Here is a 23,614-nt window from a genome sequence, read left to right on the forward strand (position 1 = left end):
ACAGTCCAGAATGAGATCATGTCCTGGCTAGGGTGCATACACTTGAAGTTACTCTCTCAAACTACAATGGTAAGCCAATGTACTTTAGATTTACAATCAATGACTTAGAAGGGTGTCTGGCTTTTCAAGGAGCCACTACTTAAGAGTATCCATGACTTTTGTCCATCCTAGGCCACATTTGCAAAACACACACACACCCCAAACCAAAACAAAAAAACAAACACAAACCAAAAAATAAAAACAAAAAACACCCAGCTCTTTTCTTAGAAGTTTGTATTTGAAAGTTAATATTAGAGGAGTATTTTACTCTAAAGAATATGTTGATCAGGGATTAAAAATGAACCAAGGTTATGATAGGAATATACCTGGCCTCATTACCAGGGCCAGAGGCTTTACTTATCAGGTGTAGTTCATCTCAGTAGATAGTGGAAGTAAGACCAGCAAGGCCAGAGAACTCTCATATCTTGAATACAAAAGGGCTACACTGAAGCACTTACTTGTTTGTAAATGTACTAAAAAGTTAGGATTTTGTTGTTGTTTTGTTTGTGATTAAGACAGAACTTTCTCATTCAAAGGATAGACTCTCACAGTACTGCATGTTACTCTAATGGGTTACAAACAAAACTAGCTTGTAAACTTTCTAGAAAGGTAGTAGGCAACGGGGAGTTCCAAGTTGTATCATGAAGGTATGTCGACTACAGACATATTTGAAAAAGGTTACATTCAGTGTGATCAGTTGTAACACGTACTATAATTAGATTACTAACACATCATTCAAAAGAAAAGATCGGGTGCTAAAACAGAAAGAATCCTTTCTTAATACAATCCATGTACATCAGAGAACAGGTCATGTTTTAAAAATGAACTGGCAGGTTTTTCAAAGGTTCATGCTTAATTTAAAGTATCTTTCATCAGCTTTAAAAGAAAATGTCAACTTGACCAACTAGCATGTCTCCTTTTCTTGAGTATAATAAATATTTATAAAAGTAAATAAAATCTACAGAACAAAGTGATTTGGGCTTTTAGTTCCATATAGAACTCCTCCTTCTCCTTCTTCTTCTTCTTCTTCCTCTTTTTTTTTTTTTTTTGAACTCCTTCTTCTTATGGTATTCACAAAGCACAGTGAAAATTATTTATAAAAAGTTTAAATGATAGATGTTAAAAGATATAGAATATAAGATTAACAGGAATATATAGTCAGCATGAGATGAAATCACAGATGTGCTTCATTTTACATTGAGGCTAAATTCTACCTGTAAATCAACCTTTCTACCTGTATATCAACATTTTACATTAGGGCTACATTCTACTTGTAAATCAACCAATTCTACCTTTCCTGTGCTGATAATTCTACGGCCTTATCCATACCCTACCTAATTGCCTCCCTCCATGCCCCAGGAGGCCAACCTTTCTGGACAACTATAGCTCTCTTAGTCCAGGCTTTTGGGCTCAGCCAATGAGAGGTGAGAATGCAAGAGGAGAGAGGTATCAGAGCATTATTCCTGATCCTTCTCCTATGACTCCTCAGCTCCCTCCTGGCTTCATCAAGACTATTTCAGTGACTTTATTCCTCTGCAGCTACAGCTTCTATCACATAGCTTTTCTTCGATGCCAGTGCTCAGGCTTCATCAGAAAACCAGGTCCAGATATCTTACTATCCTTTTTCAGTTACCTTACCTTCCACAAACCTCTGTAAATGGTGCCCTCACTACAGAGAATTTAGTGCATTTTTTTAAAGCAAGATGTACCTGTTTTGAGGGATAAATGAACATTTTATATAAAGACTATTCTACATTTCGTCCAATCTCATATTCCCTATCTATCCAAACCTTTATTGTGATACCAGAGATGACACATCTCAATCTGCGTTATCACTGACTGAATTTGTTATCAGTGATCATGTTATCATGTTATGATTTTTTTCATAAATCATGAAAAAAAATCACATCTTATGACAAAAGATAAATAATCATGTATAGTTTCCTGGTAATTAAATAATTTGATAGAGAACATATAATATATAAAACTTTGAGATGTCAAATCCAAGGAACATTCAAACTAGTACCAGAATATGAGTACTGTATCTAATGAGTACAGGGACCATTTTTAGTAAAAAAGACTCAGTTAACTAAAGAGTTCAGCTTTGCAAGGCCCTACTCATTCTACCTCGCATCCTCATTTTTCCCCACCAAAACCAAAAGAAAATACAACAGATGTTTCCAAAAACAGTGGTATCTTCTAAAAGATTTATTAATTGTCCTGTTCAGTAATAATAGAGGATATCCAGAGCACTGAAAAGTAAAATGCACTCAGTTGGGTTTTTTAGGCTTCAGATTATCTAGTATTATATATTATGTCCAGATAGTGATAGCTCCAGGTAGCTTCACAAATACAAACCATGTCCAATATTAGCCCAAGCAAACCAATTGGGGGAAAAAATTTACAGTGTATTCTAAAGTAAATAAAAATGATTTTTTGCTTACATTACCCTTTACCTACATTACTCAAGATGAATGAAATATACTGATTAATCTTAATTAAACCCAGAACATAACAAGTCTAGCCCCATTTTACAAACAAATTTACTTTTTTTTTTTTTTTTTAAGGGATGCCTGGATGGCTCAGCAGTTGAGTGTCTGCCTCTGGCTCAGGTCCTGATCCCAGGATCCAGGATCAAGTCCTGCATCGGACTCCTTGCAGGGAGCCTGCTTCTCCCTCTGCCTATGTCTCTCTCTCTCTCTCTCTCTCTCTCTCTCTCTCTCTGTGTGTCTCATGAATAAATAAATTAAATCTTTTAAAAATATATAAAGATTTTATTTATTTGAGTGAGAGAGAGAGAGAGAAAGCAAGCACAAGAGGGGGGAAGGGCAGAGGAAGAGGGAGAAGCAGATTCCCATGCTGAGCAGAGAGTGGGATGCAGTGCTCGATCCCAGGACCACAGGTTTGTGACCTGAGCCAAAGGCAGACACTTAACCTACTGAGCCACCCAGGCTCCCCAGAAATTTGTATTTTCGTGAGAAAAAGATCCAAACAGGAATTTGAACAGTCAATATTTGAAATGTTCTTTACCTAATGACTTTAAAAAATCACAGCATGTCATAGCTAAAAGGAGCCTTGGAGACCATCTAGTTAAACTCATATTTTACAGATGAGGAACTCAATGCCCAAGGTTTAAGTAATTAGTTCAAAATTACTAGCTAGCTGTTCTGGACTAAATCTTGGGGGCAAATAGATGCATGGCTGCAAGAAGTATGATTTCTTGAAAAGTAGTAATTAAATTAGGGGGAGGAATTCAGCTCATCAGCTAAGATTACTGAATTCAGAATGACCACTGTAGCCTTCTGTAGTAACTAAACCAGCCTGGGGGATTTATGAGCTTTTCTAATACTTTTGAGGGAGCCATGATCACCTCTAGAATGTCTCAATGTCTCCCAATGGTGAATAAAAATCCAGCACCCTATCCTTGGCATTGTTCCTTATCTCTGAGAACAAGGAGAAAGCAAGCTTTGGCTTAGGCTCAAAATGGGAAATATGTCATCAACATCATTAAATACTGGTCAACATTCTTCACCGAGCACAATTGTGCCCTACAGTGTAATTCTGTGAGTGTGGTGCACATGAGTGTGAGAGAGAAAAAGAAGGAATGGGCTGAAGGAGGAGATAAGCAGAGAGGCAGATTGTCAGAGAGAGGAGATAAAGAGGGAAGGCAGAGAAGGGGAAAGCAGAGAGAAGCAGAGAAAGACAAGGCAGAGATACACAGAGAAGGCAAGGCACAAACTGTGAAAAACAGAAGCAGAGGGAGGAGACAGCTGGAGAGACCGCAGCTCAAGAAAGGCAGAACTACCAAGAGGAGGAGCGTAACATTGTGAAAGAACACTGTAAACCCTTGCTATTCAGTGCTGCCCCTGGCCCAGGAGCATGAGCACCACCTGAGAAGAAGGCAGAAACTCAGCGCTTGCCCCATATCCACCAAATCAGAATCTGTGTTTTTAAGAATACCCTCAGGTGACTTAGGCAATACTACAGTTAACTCCATTTACTCAAGGTCATTTTAACTGTCATTAAAGCAGTGAAATGTCTGTCTGTATTCAGAGTCACATGGTTCCACCACTTAGAAACCCAGCATAAGCTCCAACCTTAGGCCAGGTAGCCTGCATGAAGGCATACAGATTCAACCTAACCACCCCTGCTACCACTTTCTTTTTTTCCACAGTAGGTTCACATCTAAGAAGTTAATAAAATAGCCATTTGTATGCACAGAAATTTTCTTCCAAGAGTTCAGAAAACAGGAAAACTTCAAGACTGACAAATGATAGATTTAATCAGGTAACTCTGAATTGATCATTTATAGTTGGAAAACTTCGGATGTAGCACCCATCCCATGATGACACATGTATTTAAGATATTCTGCATTTCAGATACAGAGTAAATATATAGTAATTTCACCGCGGGATGTTTTTATTAAACAGCCAAGCACATAATTATAGGATTTTCAGTGTAAAATTACTCCTGCTTTGAAACTCCAGCATTTCACTCACCCACATGGCAATGTTTTTCTCTCCCTGCAGTCCCAGCCATATTCCCTGAACCTTCTGCCAGCTGCCACTTCCTCTCCCCCACCTCCCTATTGTTCCTGCTTTGTCTTATCACTTTTTTTTTTTAAAGAAAGAAAGTAAGTGTAAGACACTGATATCTAATTTTTGCAAGATTATGCTCTTTGTTCTACACACTGGATAGACACAATAACTATTCCTAACAGAGGCAGGATGGGGTCTCTTGGGTGCTGATGGTCAGCTTTTCCTTCTGCTCCTCCTTCCTTTTTCCTTCTCCCTTCCAATCAGCCTCTTTGAACCCTCACCCCTACCAATATGTCCTACTTAGCAAATGTCTAAGTGGGAAAAGCAACAAGATTTGTACTATATGGGAGCAAACACTGAAGTCAGGAGAACAGATCCATTTCGAAACCCAGGAATACTTCCATCAGTAAAATGTAGGTGAGCTAAGTCCCTTTCAAAACAGTCTATGTTTCTAGGGGAAGCTTGCATTTAGCTGAATCTCTCTTTTCTTCTAATTTACAGCAAAAGGATGAAGAATACCACAAGAGCAGGGTAGACTAGCATGAAGAGCAAGTAAAAGAGAAAGTAGGAGAACACTGGATATTGGTGAGCCCACTCCTAGAGATAACTTTATATTTGGAAGTACCTTACATCATTTACTGGATTCTTTCATTTATTCAAATAACATGTATCAAGTGCCTACTAAATGCCAGGTATTGTGCTAGATGTTCAACATACAAAAAAGATGAAAATATAAGGCAAGTTCATATTTCCTATTTCATATTTCCTATTTCACCAAACACACATATACACAAAACACCTTAAAGTCTGACTTTGATTATTTTAACTCCTTCAGATACTTTATGAACCCCTTCCTTCATATGGCAGACAAAGGTTTAATTGCTTATAAGCATCCAGTGTTTTGTAAAAGATGAGCAAATCAAGAGAATCCCAAATGCTCAGGCTGCTTTACTTACATAGTGACACTTAGCATAGGGCATTATAGGCCTATTGACAGAATCCTTCCATTGCAGAAGAGAAGATGAAGAACCCTGGAATCCAGAGATTCCAATCACATCTTCTTTTTTTTTTTTTTTTTTTTTTCAGTTTCAAATTTTATTTCATTAACTAGACGTTGAAGAAAATGTGTATTTCGAATCTTTAAACTCATTTATCTAAAACATGTTTACACACAGGACAGATACAGGATTTCAAGTAACTTATGGTAGAGTTCACTGTCCATTTAAAAGTATGCTTCTCTCTTCCACAAAAACTGCGTTGAAAAGCAAACAAAATTTTCTTTTATACTGCGTAAGAGCTAGATGCAAAGTTCTGATGCAAATTTACTTCACTGTCAACTCTGATGCTGAAGCTGAGAGGCAGAGATGTCCATAGTTCGGTTAAATGATGCAAATAAAAAGCTGTTTCTCTTAAATTAGAAGCCTTCGTTCATGGTCTCTCTCAGTAGTACCAGATGTGGTTCCCATACGCGGTCACTTCTTCTTCTTTCCTTTTCCTTTTTTACTTCCCTCTCCTTGCTGAAGACTTTGGTCCCCACCTCCTGTTTTTTGTGTCCTTGTTTTTAGTTTAGGTATCATTTCTGCTGCATACAACATTACTGACTTACGTGATGGGAACTGTACGAGACAGAGGCTGCCGTCTTCCTGCTTGAGTTGGACCCGGACTCTGCCCCTGTACTGAACATCACGATTCCACTCTCTAGAGTACATTTTATTTTTCTCAAGGAATACATTAAGTCCAACTGCTGAGCACACATCTTGAATCTCAGTAGCTGTAGGATTTTCAACAGCCTTGCTGATGGGGATGCGCCGGCCCTCGGCGATGGTCTTCTTGTTGTTCAGGTACGCGGGGTAGATGCAGATGAACCTGTCCTGCTCGGCCGGGGACCGCGCGGCGGCGGGCCGGCCCAATCACATCTTCTAATAAATATACCACTGTTTAACATCTGCACTCACTAGATATTTTAATTATGAGAGTAAGGACCACTGACTGCAGCTTTATCATCTAATCTCTTTTATATTTTTAAAAAGCTTGTCTTATAGATAATTATGAAGGATATAACCAGTAGCTAAGGAAATAACCACCAAATAACTATACTAAGTTTACAAGAGGATTTGACCAAATAGTTTCTGAAAATGACAGCAATCTTCTGCCTAAATCTATAAACAATATAGGTAAAATAACAAAGATTGGCCAAAATAGCCTCCTTAAAAGAATACAAGTATTCTAATACTAGGGAAGTATAGAGAAGGAAGTCAAAACCATAAATAGGCCATGATAATTAACATGTAATTAACTGCCCCAAAGAAATTCTCTCCCTGTAAGGATATTCTAGGATAGGCAAAAACTATGAAATAAAAGTGGAAGTAGTTTTTGTTTTGTTTTGTTTTGTTTCTGAAAGCAAACATGGAGGAACACAGACATTCAAAATAATGACTATTTTTCAAAAGGAACAATTAGAAATGTCCATCATTTGAAACATCCTGCCTCCCTCTTTGCTTTAAATGCCACATAAGTTATTTTGAGCCTATTGCTTTGATCAGATTTAGCTGTAAGTAATTATATTTAGTCATAGACATTTGATCTATAAATGGAATCTACTACAGGAATTACTGTAACTTCCATGAAATTGGCAAATAGCAGTTCCATTTGAGGTAATTCTAGAAAAGCTTTATCCTAAAAAGAAAATGCAATACATTTACCTACATAGAATATATTTTCTTTCAAAATGAAAATCTCTCAAGACTCTAGTTATGCATCTACATTTTGTTGTTTTTTTAATAATTTTTTTAAAGATTTTATTTATTTATTCACAATAGACATAGAGAGGCAGAGACACAGGCAGAGGGAGAAGCAGGTTCCATGCAGGGAGCCTGACGTGGGACTCGATCCCGGGACTTCAGGATCGCGCCCTGGACCAAAGGCAGGTGCGCTAAACCACTGAGCCACCCAGGGATCCCCTGCATCTACATTTTGAAGAAAGAATTACCATTTAACAGTATCCTACACAAATATGTATTAATTTCTCAAATCACTCATTTGGGGGAAGTAAACAGTAAAAGAAAAATTATGTTTTTTCTTTTCATAGATATCATGTAAATAATATCTATACATTGAGTGCTGGCCACTAAGCAAAATAAAAACAGTGAGACTCTTCAGGATCCTTGCACTGAAAGAATATAACATCCAATGTTGATGATACAATATGCAACTCTAGATACAAGTAAAATGTTTCACTAGGAAGCAACATGGATAGTGCAAACAATATTCAAACAGGAGTTCCATAATCACTGATCTAGTTGTGGCTCTGCCATTTATACTAACTGTTTGGCCCTCAGTTCACTGCTTATCTTCTCTGGGTCTCAGGTTCCTCAATGGAAAACAGAGATAGAGATTCAAACACCAAACAAGATAATGTATGTAAATATATTCTGTGAACTATAAAGTGATATTCAAATATTAGGTAAGACATAAAATAAAAAGAAAAAACTGCTAAATGAAAACAACCGCCTACAAAGTTGGAGTTGGATATGCTTACTTCAATTTTAGATCTCTGTCGTGAACTTTACTACTAGTAAAGCTAATAGCTACCATTTACCAAGTCCTAGCTGTGTGACAGCCACTGTCCTAAAGGGTTTATACACATTGATTTTATTGTTGCAACAGCCACATGAAGTACGTTGTGTTGCCTCATTTTACAAATGAGGCAACTGAGGACTAAGCACTCAGAATACCTACCACAGATTAGTAAAGGAGAAGCAAGGATTTCAATCCACGTCTCACTATAGACTGTGTTCCTGATCATTATACTATTCTGACTCTGCGGGGGGAAAGGTTTCAGACAAAGTTACTACCTTCTACATTTTTTTTTAATTTTTTTTATTTATTTTTTTTTTTTATGATAGTCACACACAGAGAGAGAGAGAGAGGCGGAGACATAGGCAGAGGGAGAAGCAGGCTCCATGCACCAGGAGCCCGATGTGGGATTCGATCCCGGGTCTCCAGGATCGCGCCCTGGGCCAAAGGCAGGCGCCAAACCGCTGCGCCACCCAGGGATCCCTACTACCTTCTACATTGATTAGGGTATTGAGAATGATGTTTTAGGCCTGATAAAGAGAGAGAGACAAATAAATAAGAGAGGGAGGGTGGGAAGAGTTGAGGGTAGGGGAAAGAGTGGGAGAAAAACACTTTCATTAATAGTTCTTGCTTTTTAATATTTGTGAGTCAGTTAAAAGTGAGTCAGAATAAAAAGGACTGGCTCATGATCCTAGTTTCCCAGACTAGTTCAAGCCATTCTCTCCCCACTTTGGTGCCAATAATAATAACTAACATTCACTGAGTACTTAGTTTGGGCCAGGAACTATAGTAAGTGCTTTATGTGATTTATCTTATTCAGTCCTCACAAATCCATAAATATCATCTTCATTTTATAGATGAGTACACTAGAACATAAGGAGATTAAATAACTTGCTCAAATTCTGTCTCTAGGCAAGATGGAATAATAGGGACAAGACTTACCCACCTAATTACTTCACTGAAAAACTGGGAGGAAATAGAGAATAAATGACACTTTTCAGACATTAGACATGAGGCAGCAAAGGACAGTGATTCCTGAGTGAGGACAAAGGAAGAGGTGAGCCCTATGACTGCTCAAGCTTACTGCATAGAGAGTTTTCGGCTGCAACTCTGTAAAGCAGGAGCCAAAAAGAATCCAGCAGTCCCCCTTAGCTGAGAAGACCATGTAAGGAACTCAAAAGGTTGTGGTGTGTAGTATTCACACACAGAATACTGGAGAAGAGAGAGAGGCACTGAGAAAAAAACTGTGGAGATCTTCAGAGGGAGGGTCCTCCCATCCCAAATTTTCATTTCAAAATTGATTAGCACATTAGTTTGAGAAAATTATCCAAGGATGAGGAAAGAACCACCAGAAAGAAGCAGGTGGAACCTCTCTCTGGAGCTCAACAGAAGACCAGGAATATTCTTCTCACTAGCCTGAGCGAAAGACAAAACAAAACAAAACAAAACCCACCTCACAATTCATGGGACATGAAGGTACTGTCTTAAGGGTGGAGTAAAATTAGCCTGGATTAACAGCTGCTTGGTCCCACTCAACGTTAAAAAGCAAGCCTCAAAAGGGTCAAACAATTTCCAAGTAATTTACAACAACAAAGCTTCAGAACAAAATTCTTAATATTGTTTAAGTACAAGAGTACCTAGCATCCAACAAGGCAAAATTCACCATGCCTGACATCAGATCAAAACTTATCAGGCGGGCAGCCCGGGTAGCTCAGCAGTTTAGCACCACCTTCAGCCCAGGGTGTGATCCTGGAGACCCAGGATCGAGTCCCACGTGAGGCTCCCTGCATGGAGGCTGCTTCTCCCTCTGCCTGTTTCTATGCCTGTCTCTCTCTCTATGTGTCTCCCATGAATAAATAAATAAAATCTTTTTTAAAAAAAATTATCAGGCAAGCCAATAAGCAGGAAAATACAACCCTTAACAAGCAGAAGAATAAATCAATAGAAACCAAACCAGAAATGAAAGAGATCAGTAGACAAAAACATTAAAAGAATTATTATAACAATATTCCACATGTTCAAGAAACTAGAAAAAACCATGATCATGTTGAGGAGAGACCTGGAAGATATTTTTGAAACACACAAACCAGGGGTGCCTGACTGGTGCAGTCAGTAGAACATGTGACTCTTGATCTCGGAGTTCTAAGTTCAAGCCCCATGTTGGGTATAAATAATAAAAATTGGGTGTAAATAAAACAAAATCTTTAAAAAAACAATAGACACAAAGACACAAATGAAGGAAAAACAAAAGTAAATTTGAAGACAAACCAACTGAAAACAAAAACGAAAAGACACAATGTTTCAAAAGAACATCCGTGGGGATCCCTGGGTGGCTCAGCGGTTTAGCGCCTGCCTTTGGCCCAGGACGTTATCCTGGAGTCCTGGATCGAGTCCCACGTCGGGCTCCCTGCATGGGGCCTGCTTCTCCCTCTGCCTGTGTCTCTGCCTCTCTCTCTCTCTCTCTCTCTCTCTCTCTCTATCATGAATAAATAAATAAATAAATCTTAAAAAAAAAAAAAAAAAGAACATTCCTGAGCTGCGAACAACTTCAAGCAGCCTTGAATGTATGTGCAATCAGATCTCCAAAAGGAAAGAGAGAGGGACACCTGCGTGGCTCAGCGGTTGAGCGTCTGCCTCGGCTCAGGTCATGATCCTGGAGTTTCCGGATCGAGTCCCACATCGGGGGTCCCGGGGCAGAGCCTGTTTCTTCCTCTTCCTATGTCTCTGCCTCTCTCTGTGTCTCTCATGAATAAATAAAATCTTAAAAAAAAAAAAAAAAAAAAAGGAAAGAGAAGGCAGAAAAACATTTGGGAAAATAAAACCAAAAATTTTCCAGATTTAATAAAAACTATTATTTTAAAAATAAAAAACGATTTAACAAAAACTATGGGGCACATCATGATCAATTTTTAAAACATATTAATAAAGAAAAAATCTTAAAAGCAGCCAGAAAAAATAAAGATTTAACACAAGAACAAAGAATGACAGCAAACTTGTTCTTGCAAACAATGCAAGAAAGACAAGTGGAACAATATTTTTTATAAAGATTTTATTTATTTACTTGAGACAGAGAGAGAGTAAGCATGAGAGAGCATGAATGGGAAAAGGGGCAGAGTCAGATGGAAAACACGAAACAGGAAGCGGGAGGTGGGGCTCAATCCCAGGACCCCAGGATCGTGATCTGAGTTGAAGGCAGTCCCTTAACCAATGGAGCCACCAGGTGCCCAGAGCAACATCTTTAAATCTCTGAAAGAAATCTCTAGATTTCATGAAAATATCTTTTAAACACCACCCGAAAAGAAAAAAAAAAAAAAAAAAACATTTTCAGACATATAAAAACTAACATGGAAAATAGTATGGCAGTTCCTCAGAAAATGAAAAATAGAATTACCATTTGATCTAGCAATTTCACTTCTGGGTATATACCCCCAAATCCCTGAAAGCAGGGACCAGAACAGATATTTGTACACCAATGTTCACAGCAGCATTATTCACAATAGCCAAAAGGTAGAAGCAACCCAAGTTTCTACTGACAGATGAACAGACAAACAAAATGTGGTAAATCCATACATACAATAGTATACTATTCTGCCTTAGAAAGGAAACTCTGATATACACACACACAGGACAGGCTACAACAAAGATGAGCCTTGAAGACATTTTTACTAAGTGACATAAACCTGTCACAAAAAGAAAAATATGGTATGTTTCCACTGATATGAGATACCTAGAGTAGTCATATTAATAGAAACAGAAAGTAGGATGGTGACTGGCAAGAATGGGGAGCTATTGTTTAATGGGTACACAGTTTCAGTACTCTGAAAAATGGTTACAATGGTAAATTCTGTGTTATGTGTTATTTTATCACAGTTAAAAATAAATACAATAAAAAGATTTTTTTAAGCTGAAAAAATTCATCATTAGCAGAACTGCACTACAAAAAAATGTTAAAGACTGACAAAGACAAGGAAGGCAAGCCACATAGTAGAGGCAGCCTATGGAGAGGTAGGACAGTTAAGCGCAATGTGAGATTCCAGATTGTATCTTAGAGCAGAACAAGGACATTAGTGAAACTAATGAAACTAATGAAAACTGGAGAAATTTGTATGGGCTGTAATTTAGTTAATAATATTGTACCTATGTTCGCTTATTAGTTTTGATAATTATACTTTGTTTAATCAACATGTTAACATTAAAGAAAGCGATGTGAGCAGTACATAAAAACTCTGTTCTATTTTTGCAAATTTTCTGTAAGTCTAAAATTATTCTATAATACAAAGTTTTTTTAAAAATGAAGAAAGCATTGTTAGCATACCACCTCTGAGGAGAGTTAAAAGTTCCACTGTTAATATACACTGAGAATAAAGTCCAAAGTGAGCATATTTTAGGTTTAACTTGGAGGAAAGAGAAGTAATTTTGTTTTGTCTGTTTGTCTTAAATAGGAGTATTCAGGAGAATAAAATCATCGAATACTGCTGGAACAGCATAAAAATCATCATCTACATATATCAAAATAAAAAATGCCTCCTTCCCAAAGTTGTGACACATGTGGCAATAAAACAAATCCCCAAACTAACCCAACAAATGTGGGGATCCAGGCACATAAGAAATGTAGGAGGAGCTAAGAATAAGGAACATGCTTAAGAGGATTGGTTTGTGTAATTCTGTATGCTGTATGAAATCCAATTACTTATAATCAGTCCCTTCTGCTAAAGAGTAATAATTTGTTGGTTAAATTTCCATAAGAAAAAGCATGTTTTTCCTCTACTGTTTCTGTCTATGAGATAGACCTATTTAATTCTCCACCTTCTCATCTACACCAATCTGGAGAGGTAGTTTTATGGAGTAGAAAAAGCATGAAACTGAAGCTTAATGTATTGATCAGCTACTCTGTGCCAGGTACTGTTCTAAATACTCTATACATGGGTTATCTGATAATCCATTTAATCTTCACAACAAGCCTGAGAAGAATGTGCTATTATCCCCATTTTTACAGATGAGTGCTCCAGGCCTAACTTTTCCACTATGTCATTGGGAAAGTTTACATAAATTACAACTTCTCTGGGCCCTCAGAAACCAACACCTGTTAAATGTCACTGCTAGCATTTGTTTCACACCTGCCTTACCTATCCTATTCTGAACTCCTACAGGGTGGGACAGTATTTATCTTGGTATTAGGCACATACATGTACTAGATTTGTAGTTGTTGAAAGAGAAAGTTAGGTGAGAAAGCTGAACTAACTAGAAAAATGAACCACTCAAGTTTCTCACAGTTCTTAACCATTACATTCTCAAAAAAAAAAAAAAAGAAAAGAAATGAAAAAAGAAAGAAAAGAAAAGTATCAGGAGATCCAGTGGAAGGAATAAACTAAGGATGAGGAATTTGGGGTCTGGTCCCAGCTCCACCACTGATTGGCTATGTGGTCTTAGGCAACTCACAAACCTCTCTCTAAGATTGCAAACTAGTGCAACAGAAATTATAATATCTGTCCTTCTTGATTCAGCAGATTGTTGTGAGGAATGAATAAGTCTACTTTAAAGGCTTAATATAAACCTAAAAGAGATAAAATATGTAAAGCTCCTGGTACAAGCAGTGCCCAAAGATATCAGTTCCTTCCCTTCCAACACAAAGATTCAAGGACGGAGCTGCCTTATTAGTAAATGGTGCCTTCCTGTCTACAGTGTTTTAGTAACCTGGCATTTTCACTCTGACGATACTTCTTGTGGTATCCTACAAATGTTGCTATAGAGAGTGATTCATCATGTAAACTAAAATCACTGCTTGCAAGTAAATGCAAACTGCAAATTATAGGGAGAACAGAGGTTTAAAAATGTACTTAAAAATAATAAAAACTCAAGTGAAGTCACTTAATCCAATATTTTATTGGAAATTGGACCACCTCCAATTCTCTTAAGGGTACCACAGTTTGGTAACCAGATGTTAATATTGTTCCTCTGCCAAAGAAAACTGCAAGATTTAAAGACTATTTTTTTCCTTAAAAATTATGTTCTATTTATATTTCAAAACATATTTCTCTGATACCTCAATAGATTAGATTAAAAACTAAGTATCCCTTCAATCTCCACAGCAGTCTAAGACATATTTGACGTGTATTGGCAGAGGCACTGGAAGAGAGAGTACCTATTCTTCATGATTTGTCTAAAGAATAAAATGGACAGCAGTAGACAGCCAGATCCAAATTCAAATTTCCTAAAAGGTAAGCATTACAGAAGCAGCCCAGACCCAATAGAACTTAATTATTCTATTGTAACTAGCAACATGAGCTTTATTAAGGGATAGGTGCAATAGTCATGAAGGAACGTGACTACTAGAATGATCCAAGCTATCAAAAGAAATAAAGCAAACCATCATCCAAACCAACCAAATGTCAAATTAAAGTAAATTCTCTGCATTTTCCCTCAAGATACAGAAGTGAATATACTAATCTACAGTATCATAGCAGCAATTTTGACAACTGTACCGAGGCATTTTATTAGTCTCTATTAGATTTGGCAAGAGCTCCTAGCTGCTTCTCCACATCATCAGCTGAGTACTCCCTCAACCCCAAAGCTGTTTCTGACATAAATGAGGCACAGAAAATATGATTTTCACCTGTGTCATCTTCCAAGTATAGATAACAGATCAGATTTGATTCTTTGACAGGATATCTCTGGACCTGACCTGTGGTAATTGTTTCTAAGTTCATCAGCTATCCAACACCAGTAAGTGAGGAAATAAACAGGAGAGCTAGAATGCACAACACTGCACGAAACCCATATCACTGTGCAAATAAATACCTTCAACTTAAAATCTTAAATGTCAAATGAATATGAGAGCCAAACTAGACCAAATCATCCTTCAAGTGGCTACAGCAAATGGTCATATTAATATCAAAGTAGATTTCAAAACAAAGAGTAGAGACAAAGAGAAACACTGCCTAATTACAAAAGGGCAAATTCATCAGAAAGAATTATCATCATAAATGTATGTGCACCTCCTAACAGAGCTTCAAAATACAGGAAGTTACCCATTCTTGGTCACTACTTCATCTCTGATTTTCTTGAACCTTCCCAACAAAACTTCTCTAAGCAAGGTTACCAAATGACATTTTGCTGTCAAATCCATTGATCAATTCTCAGTCTTACCTTATGTAACCTATCACTTTCTTACCCTTGAAACATTTTTCTCTTTTGGCCTCAATAACTCCATTCTCTCTCCATTCTTTTCAAGTCTACATCTTTCCAGTTAGGAAGTGTGTTGGAAGAGACTGGCAGAAAGAACAGTTGTAGTCACTCATGCTCTGGCCATTCTTTCTTGGTTTCCCTTCCTGATTTCTGATCTTATTTTCTAAATATTCCAGTTCCCAGTATTTGGCTCTCAGACATTTGTTATGTTTCTTGCTTTATTATGCACTTTCTTTGAAAATCAAAGACATTGAGACACTTTCCTTTGCCCACAGTAGTTAAATGTTAATCCCATACTGTCCACATTCCCTCACCAATCTCTATTTACAGTTGGTAATTTCAGGGTAACTGACCAGTCATAATCTACAACTCTCAAATTTATAAATTCATTAAATTCCAGTTGTGTACTCAAATTTCCACTTAGTGTCTAATAGGCATCCAAAGCTGAACTTTGAATTCCAACTCCCTTCACCTAAAACCTCTTTTGTCTGCATTCTTCCTATTGCTCAATAAATAGCAACTCCATTCTACCAGTAGCTCAGGCTAAATAACTTGGTTCCATTCTTTCTCTCACACCCCATACAAAATTCGTCAGCAACTCTAATTAGTCCTACTTCAAAAAAATATATCCAGAACTCAACTAATTCCCATCACTCCAATGCCACCAACTTGGACCAAGCCAATGCCACCAACTTGGACCAAGCCATCATTGTCTCTTGCCTACATTAAAACAAAGGCCTCCCAATTGGTCTAATGGATCTGACCCTTGCACCATATAGCCTATTCTCTACACAGCAGGTAGGAGTCTCTTGAGCATTAGTCTGACCATGTCATTACTTTGCTCAAAGCCCTCTGATGTCTCTCCATTACAGTAAAATCCAAAGTCCTTACCATGGCCTTCAAACCCTGCATGATCTGCCCTCTCCCCAACAACCTCTTTGACCTCCTTTTCTACCATTTTGCCCTCAGTTTCTCCAGTCCAGCCAAATTGTTCTCCTTCCCATTCTGTGAGTACAACAAGCATATTTCCTCCTGTGGGCCCTTGATGATCTCTCTGCCTGAACTAGTCTTTTTTTTCCCCAGGAAACACATGGCTTTTTTCCCTTACTTCCTCCAGGTCTGTGTTTATACACCACTTCTTCAGAAATGCCTCTCTATTATACCCAAGATAAAATTGTGTTCATCCCAACATATGTATGTATTGTTTCTATCTCTGCCATATAGAATATAAATTCCACGAAAGCACGGACTTTATTTTGTTCAATTCTGAAACCTCATTGCCTAAAACAGTTTCAGGTATGTGATAAGTGTGCATTAAATTTTTGGTGACCAAATGAAGATATTTTTTTTGGTTAAACGGGAATCTTCAATACTTCCCCTCCCTTATTACCCTCATCCCATTAGTCTCTTAAGTTCTTTCAAGTCTACATCCATAACACTTCTTTATATCTCTCCATTTATATTACCACTGCTAATTCAGCTTCCCATCATCCACCTTCTGCAACAGGTTTACATTTCTGCATTCAACCTCTTCTCTAATGTACTTCCTAAGTGGAAAGAGGATAGACTTCAAAAATGAGACAAGTATAGACTTTCCTTGAGCAGTCACTTACCAGCTATGTGACCTTGAACAAATCATTTCAGGGTTTCAGTCTACTCACTTGTAAACAGAGATTAAACCTACTTTTTTAAAAAACCTTATTGTTTAAAAAAGGTAAACACATGAAAACATTTTAGTAAAAATTCAAATAGATAAGTATATAGGTAACGAGATAGTTCCTCAGCAACACCACCCCCAGTTCCACCTCCCGCCACAGAAGTAACGTCTGTTAGCCACTGACCTTGCCCTTTCCCAGGCTCTTCTGTGCACTTACGTTCATATTGCACATGGACACATCTAACTCCCCGCCTTTTTTTTTTAACATATTAGGATCACCATTCCATGATGCGCCATGAAAAAAACCTACTCTTTAAAATTTTATAAACCTTATTTTTTAAAACATGTTTAGGTCCACAGCAAGAATGAACAAAAGGTACAAAGAGTTCACATATAATTCCACCATACACAAATACCTACTTTTCAGGACTCTTATAAGGAGTAAATAAGAATATAAAGCACATAATATTAGCAATAGTGAGTAGGCACTCAACTATCAGGTTTCTTTCATTTCTGAACTCTGATCATGTATCCACTAGCTCAAAACTTTAACTGGTTTACCACTACATATAGAATAAATCAAATTCTTGAGTCTGGTATCCAAAGACTTTCACAATTCGGCTCCAATCTACTTTTCTAATTTTATCTTTTACTAAACACCCCCATCGATGAGCCCCCACACAAACTTTACTCCACCCACAACTCTACTATTTCTGATCACATTCAGCATTTTCCTATGAGTATTCTTTGCTCCACTTCTGCCAAAAGTACTTTTCTCTTCCAGTATGTCTGCCAAAATCTTGCAATCTTTCTAAACTCCACTCCAATTCCATTTTTTTCAAGAAGACATGCAGTTTTATCACTTAGCATTTATCTCTCTTTCTTTTGTACTTTCACATTACTTTGTTTATGCCTCTTTTCCCACTCCCTCTTGATGGGCAGGGACCACATCTTATTCAGCAATTAGCAGTGCTATGCAATACTCGGTGTTCAGAAAACCTGTTGAATTGAATATACTGACTAAACAATCACAAGTTACTCAACACTAGAAGAGAAAGCTAAAGATCCATCCCTAAAATATAGATCTTTGAATGGGTAACTGAGTCAGATGACATAAATATTCTTTCTAGACTCTGATTCTAAAAGTACTCTTCATTAAGAGCTTTTCAAACTATGCCTTAGGGTGGGGGCACCTGGATGGTTTAGTTGGTTAAGTGTCTGACTTGTCTGACTCTCGATTTCAGTTCAGGTCATGATCTCAGAGTTCTGGAATTGAGCAGGGGCTGCTCTTTGCACTCAGCAGGGAGTCTGCTGGAGATTCTCTTCCTTTCCCTCCCCCCCACTCCACTGTGCAGATGCATGTTTGCTTTCTCTCTCTCTTTCAAATAGATAAATCCTTAACAAATGAAAAATAAAGAACACCTCATGGTGAAAGGAAGGAAATATGAGGGAGAAAAAAAAACACTAAATATCTAATAGCTACAGAATCTTAAATATTGTATAGCTCCTGAGAAGCATTAATTTGTTTTTTATTATGTTTTTTAATTCCAGTATAGTTACAATATAACATTGTTATATTGGTTTCAGGTGTAAAATAAGGTGATTGAACAATTCTGTATCTTACTCAGTACCCATCATGGGTGTAGTTGTTAATCCCCTCCATCTATTTCACCCACCTCCCTATGCCTCTCCCCTGTGGTAACCCATAACATTAATCATTTGATAATCACATACTGTACTTTGTTATTTCTTGCAGTATTTTTTTTTAATTTTTATTTTTATTTATGATAGTCACACAGAGAGAGAGAGAGGCAGAGACATAGGCAGAGGAGAAGCAGACTCCATGCACTGGGAGCCCGACGTGGGATTAGATCCCAGGTCTCCAGGATCGCGCCCTGGGCCAAAGGCAGGCGCCAAACTGCTGCGCCACCCAGGGATCCCTCTTGCAGTATTTTTTGAGTCATTTTTAAACCTTTCATCATTTAACTCTACTTCCATATTCTCAACTAGAAGATCAATTTCATGTAGGTAGAGTGCATATCTTGCTCTTTTATAGTCTGTTCTGCAACAACATATGTTTCTAAAGCACCACTTAGTTCTCGTCAATAGAATACTGAAGTCATATTAGTTCATATGTGATTTTTTCTGTTAGGCAAGAAGAGCTGGAAGAGTAGACTAGAATTATAACCTTCAGAAGGAAAAGTAAAATGGCTTCAGCTAGGCTGTTACACAGACATGGCCCTTTGCTCTATTTTAAGAAAAATGAAAAGTGAATGCCTGTACATAAGGCTAAAAGAGGGATAATTTCTAGTTCTCATCTCAGGGCAACTCTTACTTCCATCTGTGCCCACCTCAGTGGCAAACCCACTGGCTCAGGGCCCCAAATTTATATACATTATCTCACATTTCTGTAAATCAGCATTTTTTAAATTCTTTTTTTAGTACATTTTTAATATCTATGGCATCTTCCACCCATGCTGAGCTGCCTGCCTAGGTTGTAAAGCTATTAGTTTTTTAGTTCCATGATTCAAAGTTGCAGAGATTTTGAGTAGTCTACACCTCTCCTCATTTTTTCCCCATAAGCCTTAATAATTTTAGTGTATAATTTTGTACATATATTATAGTAAAATTCCTTTTTATCCAAAGTCACTAGCACAGTGTCTTGGATATAACACTTAAAGTTTATTACATTTAATTTTGAAAACAACTAAAAACATTTTATGTTACCACTGTTCCCATGATTTCAAATATAAAATCCAGATTCTGGGGTTCCTAAACTCAGCTCAATATGGGGAGCCCTTCCCTGGTGCAGTCTTTATTCCTCATACCAAAATCACTACCAAAACAACTTTAGCTGATACAAGATTCAACTTACTGTTATAAAAAGATCTCCTCTGCAGCAATATCACTATGACTTTCATACCTCAATAATCAATGTGACCTCAGTGCTTGGTGACACTAAACTTCTGGACATAATGAATGGAAAAGCCGAGACAAACAGGGACTGTTTTCTATTCACTTTCACAGCTGCTTGGGCTACTGCCCAATCTCCTTAATGAGGGTGGTCTCTTGCTTTGTTTTCATGAAACCTATAGCATGTAGAACACACCGCATTTCAATAGTGTAGCCTTCAGGATATTATATTGTCCCTGGTTGCTCAATATTTTGTCTCTCTCCTCCTCAGAATAGTCAGAAACATGTTGGAGCTATACCAGTTAACTATGACTCCTAGTGAACCAGCGTAAATGATCTACTTATTGTCAACAAGATGAATAACCAGCATACCATTTTAAGCAAAAGCCTCCATACTTTAATTTTTAATTTCCAGTCCCCAGGCAGGGACTTAAGTTTCAGTTCAAAAACTTGGACTGATACCCCCAGTCAGGTCTGACAATTTAGAGATATGTATGTGCATAGTTTCATGGATACAGATTTGTTTTTAACACACACAAATATCTACTATACATATGTTTTTATAAAGCAAATCAATCTTCCTTCCTTTCTCCTTTATTCTTCAGGGAGGCAGTTCTAGTGCCAGAAAACATTTTCCTTTAAAAAACAGAGACAACCGAATATCCACTGTTATTGTGTATTTATATAAACCTTGTGTAAACAACCCCCATGTCCTTGTAGGGCTATGTCATCACTGACATATGCTGCTCAACCAAATTATTTACATTACAAAATATATTCAAACAAAAGCAACATTTTTAAACACCATGTACTCAAGGCCTAATCACTATTTGGATATGAACTGTGGCTCATCTTTCATCAAAGCAGGCAAAATCAGGAAAGGCACTGATAAATTTCATATTTCTTAGAATCTGAAAAATATTCACAACTATGGCTGATACAGACCAAAAAAACCAAAAACCAAAAACCAAAAAACCAAAAACCAAAATCTTGAGCTATGCTATTAGGTCCTAAATTCTAAAAGATCAACCTGAAGGTACTTTAAAGATCAGATATTCCAGCCACCTCATTTTCACATGAGAAAATTTAATCCCTACTGTGTGGAAGTAACTGGTCTAAGGTCACAATGCTAGAATTACAGGTCTGTTAATTGTTGAGTATCACAATCCTTCTCTTTATAGTTTGAAAAAAACTGATTTTAAAGCAGGTTTCAAAATAAATTGAAGCACTAGTAAAATATCATTGATAGGAATTTTCTGCAGGTTACTTACTGAACTATGTATGTTAATTCAGTGATTGTACTTAGTTAACTCTCTGTGTTCTTAGAAAGTATTCCATATTTCTAACATCAACATGACATTTCCTTGCAACTCCAAACTCTTTTGGCAGCCTTTTCCATCTATTGGGATGTGCTAAGAAAATATATGCTGCATTAAATATTTATTGAAGTAGAATCACTGGGAAGCAAATTCATTAGGAAAACAACCAATTAATCATTACATATGTTATATAACAGGCCTGTAATGAGTGTATTACCTTTACCAATCTTAGGAAGTAGGCATTGTTAATATCACCATTTTAGAGATGAAGAAACTGAAATAAAGAGATTAAAGAACTAACCAGGATCAAATATCTCCTAGTAAATTGCAGAGCAAGGGATTCCATCCCAAATCTTCTAGCTCCAGAGCCCACACTCTTAACCACTAATACTACAGGGGCTCTCTACAAGGAAAGCATCCACATTTCCCACCTCCCCTAACAAAGACACTATTTTTCAGACTAGCTGAAAGTTGAAAGATTAACTAGACTACACTTAATTGAATGACAAAATTTCCAAGTTCAAGGAAACCCATAAGTCATTAATCCAAATCATCCACTTTAAACATAAAGAAATTGATGCTCAGAGAAGTTAAGTGGTTTGTCCAAGGTCACACAGCAATTTCGTAGCAGAACCTGTTTGTCATTATAGTCTAATGTTCTTCCCATTATTTCTCATTGTTCCCCTCTGCTAATAGACAAGCTAGGGAATGTACTATTTAAAGTAGCAATATAAAGTATCAGATAAATAGTCTAAAAAGAAAACCTGATTTGGGGAAAATAGAATTTCTAAAAAGTGACACATCAAAGAACAAAGTTTGTGCGTAATTTGGTGATTACATGTTCCACAAACAGGCAGAAAAGATTTCACTAACTCAAAAAAAAGCCAAAGCCAAAAGTTACATTCTCCCTTAGAAAAGAAGAGATATTTTTCTAGAATTGATTGGCCCTAAACAAGCATGGCTCAAAATGCTGTCTGGCAGTAAAATCAGTGTCCACTGCCTGGCTGTTCACAGTTGGCCACATAGCTCAACATGTAAAGGCTATAATTCTGAGTTATCAGTTTGTGGATGCAAGTGTTAAACAAAGCCTACAGCACCGGCCCAGATCATTTCCTCCTCCCCCTCTTTTTTAATGAAGCCACAAATTCAGTGGAGTCTGGAGATTTAAATTCTAATCATTTTCCCTTTGCCCTTTAACATTGGTGCTCCCAAGGGAACCTTTACTTCCAAGCATTACTATTCTAGGCCACTGAATCAATAACCCACAGCTCTAAAAGGCAAGAATGCCAAGTAAATGCTCTTCTCTCTCCCTCCCCATCCCAATTAAAGAAAATGAAATCTATAAGGCTGTGGAAGAGCCTCCAATAGACATACTATAATAATAAAAACCACTTAGAACATTTCAAACCAGACTAAACAAAATGCTGTACTCTACTTGCATACAGCAGCCATGCGACAATTCAGCTGATTACATTTAGGGGGAATGCTTTTCAAAAAAGAGGGCACCTAAATCTCTGATGGTCTTTTGGTCCCTGCTTCACATCCAAACCCACCAAATGCTCCACTTACTCACCTTGCTCCTCTGTGCACAAGAAGAGATCTACCAGCCCACAGCTGGGTCTCTGCATTACTCATTCATTCCACTTTGCACAGAGGAGCTTGGCTGTGCTGCAAACCAACCCAATATTAAGAATAAAAATAGGGGATCGCTGGGTGGCTCACTGGTTTAGCACCTGCCTTTGGCCCAGGGTGTGATCCTGGAGTCCCGGGATCAAGTCCCACATCAGGTTTCCTGCATAGAGCCTGCTTCTCCCTCTGCCTCTGTCTCTGCCAATCTCTCTCTCTCATGAATAAATAAATAAAATCTTAAAAAAAAAAGAATAAAAATAATTTTAGATTTAAATTTAATGAATATTTATTGACTAGCTTTCATGTGCCAAACATTGAGCCACATACTGGGAACAAAGTAAAGAAAAAATGTCCAGTTCCTGGTTCCAATAATCTGCCTAGTAAGGCAAGAGACAAGAGAACAAACAAAAATCTCTACAGTTCTATAGCCCTTCATAACCTCATAAAAGTCTTATAAAACTTTTGCATCCTTTATAGCTCACTGAACCTTACAACAGTCCTGAGATAGGTAAGACAGTGCCTACTGTCTTAACAGATGAAAGCACAAATTCAGAGTACAGACATGCTATGAATAAGAGGCAAGAGGAGCAACATACCAAAAAGCCACTGCCAAAGAGTGTATTTAATGAAACCACAAACGCTATTGCATCATAATTATGTGAGAACGCTCAGTAGGGCAGTGAACAGCTCTAGCAGAAAAACAATGCTGAAAGAATGACCAAATAAATATATACCAACCAAGGATGCTTTCACAGGCT

At 37.5% G+C, this 23,614-nt stretch overlaps 2 protein-coding genes across 3 annotated transcripts in view; both read right to left on the bottom strand.

The window, feature by feature from the left end:
* The window catches only part of TTC28 (tetratricopeptide repeat domain 28), a 625,414-nt gene that overhangs the window by 352,336 nt on the left and 249,464 nt on the right, over positions 1–23,614 (bottom strand). The gene's annotated exons all lie outside the window — the stretch shown is intronic.
* Positions 5,676–6,487, bottom strand: LOC102152142 (signal recognition particle 19 kDa protein-like; the record flags this gene model as incomplete). Its single annotated transcript, XM_038576083.1, has 1 exon — positions 5,676–6,487. A coding segment is annotated over one exon (438 nt), but the record flags the coding sequence as incomplete, so codon positions are not given.

Source organism: Canis lupus, chromosome 26 (genome assembly GCF_011100685.1).
Source record: "Canis lupus familiaris isolate Mischka breed German Shepherd chromosome 26, alternate assembly UU_Cfam_GSD_1.0, whole genome shotgun sequence".
Classification (NCBI taxonomy): domain Eukaryota; kingdom Metazoa; phylum Chordata; class Mammalia; order Carnivora; family Canidae; genus Canis; species Canis lupus.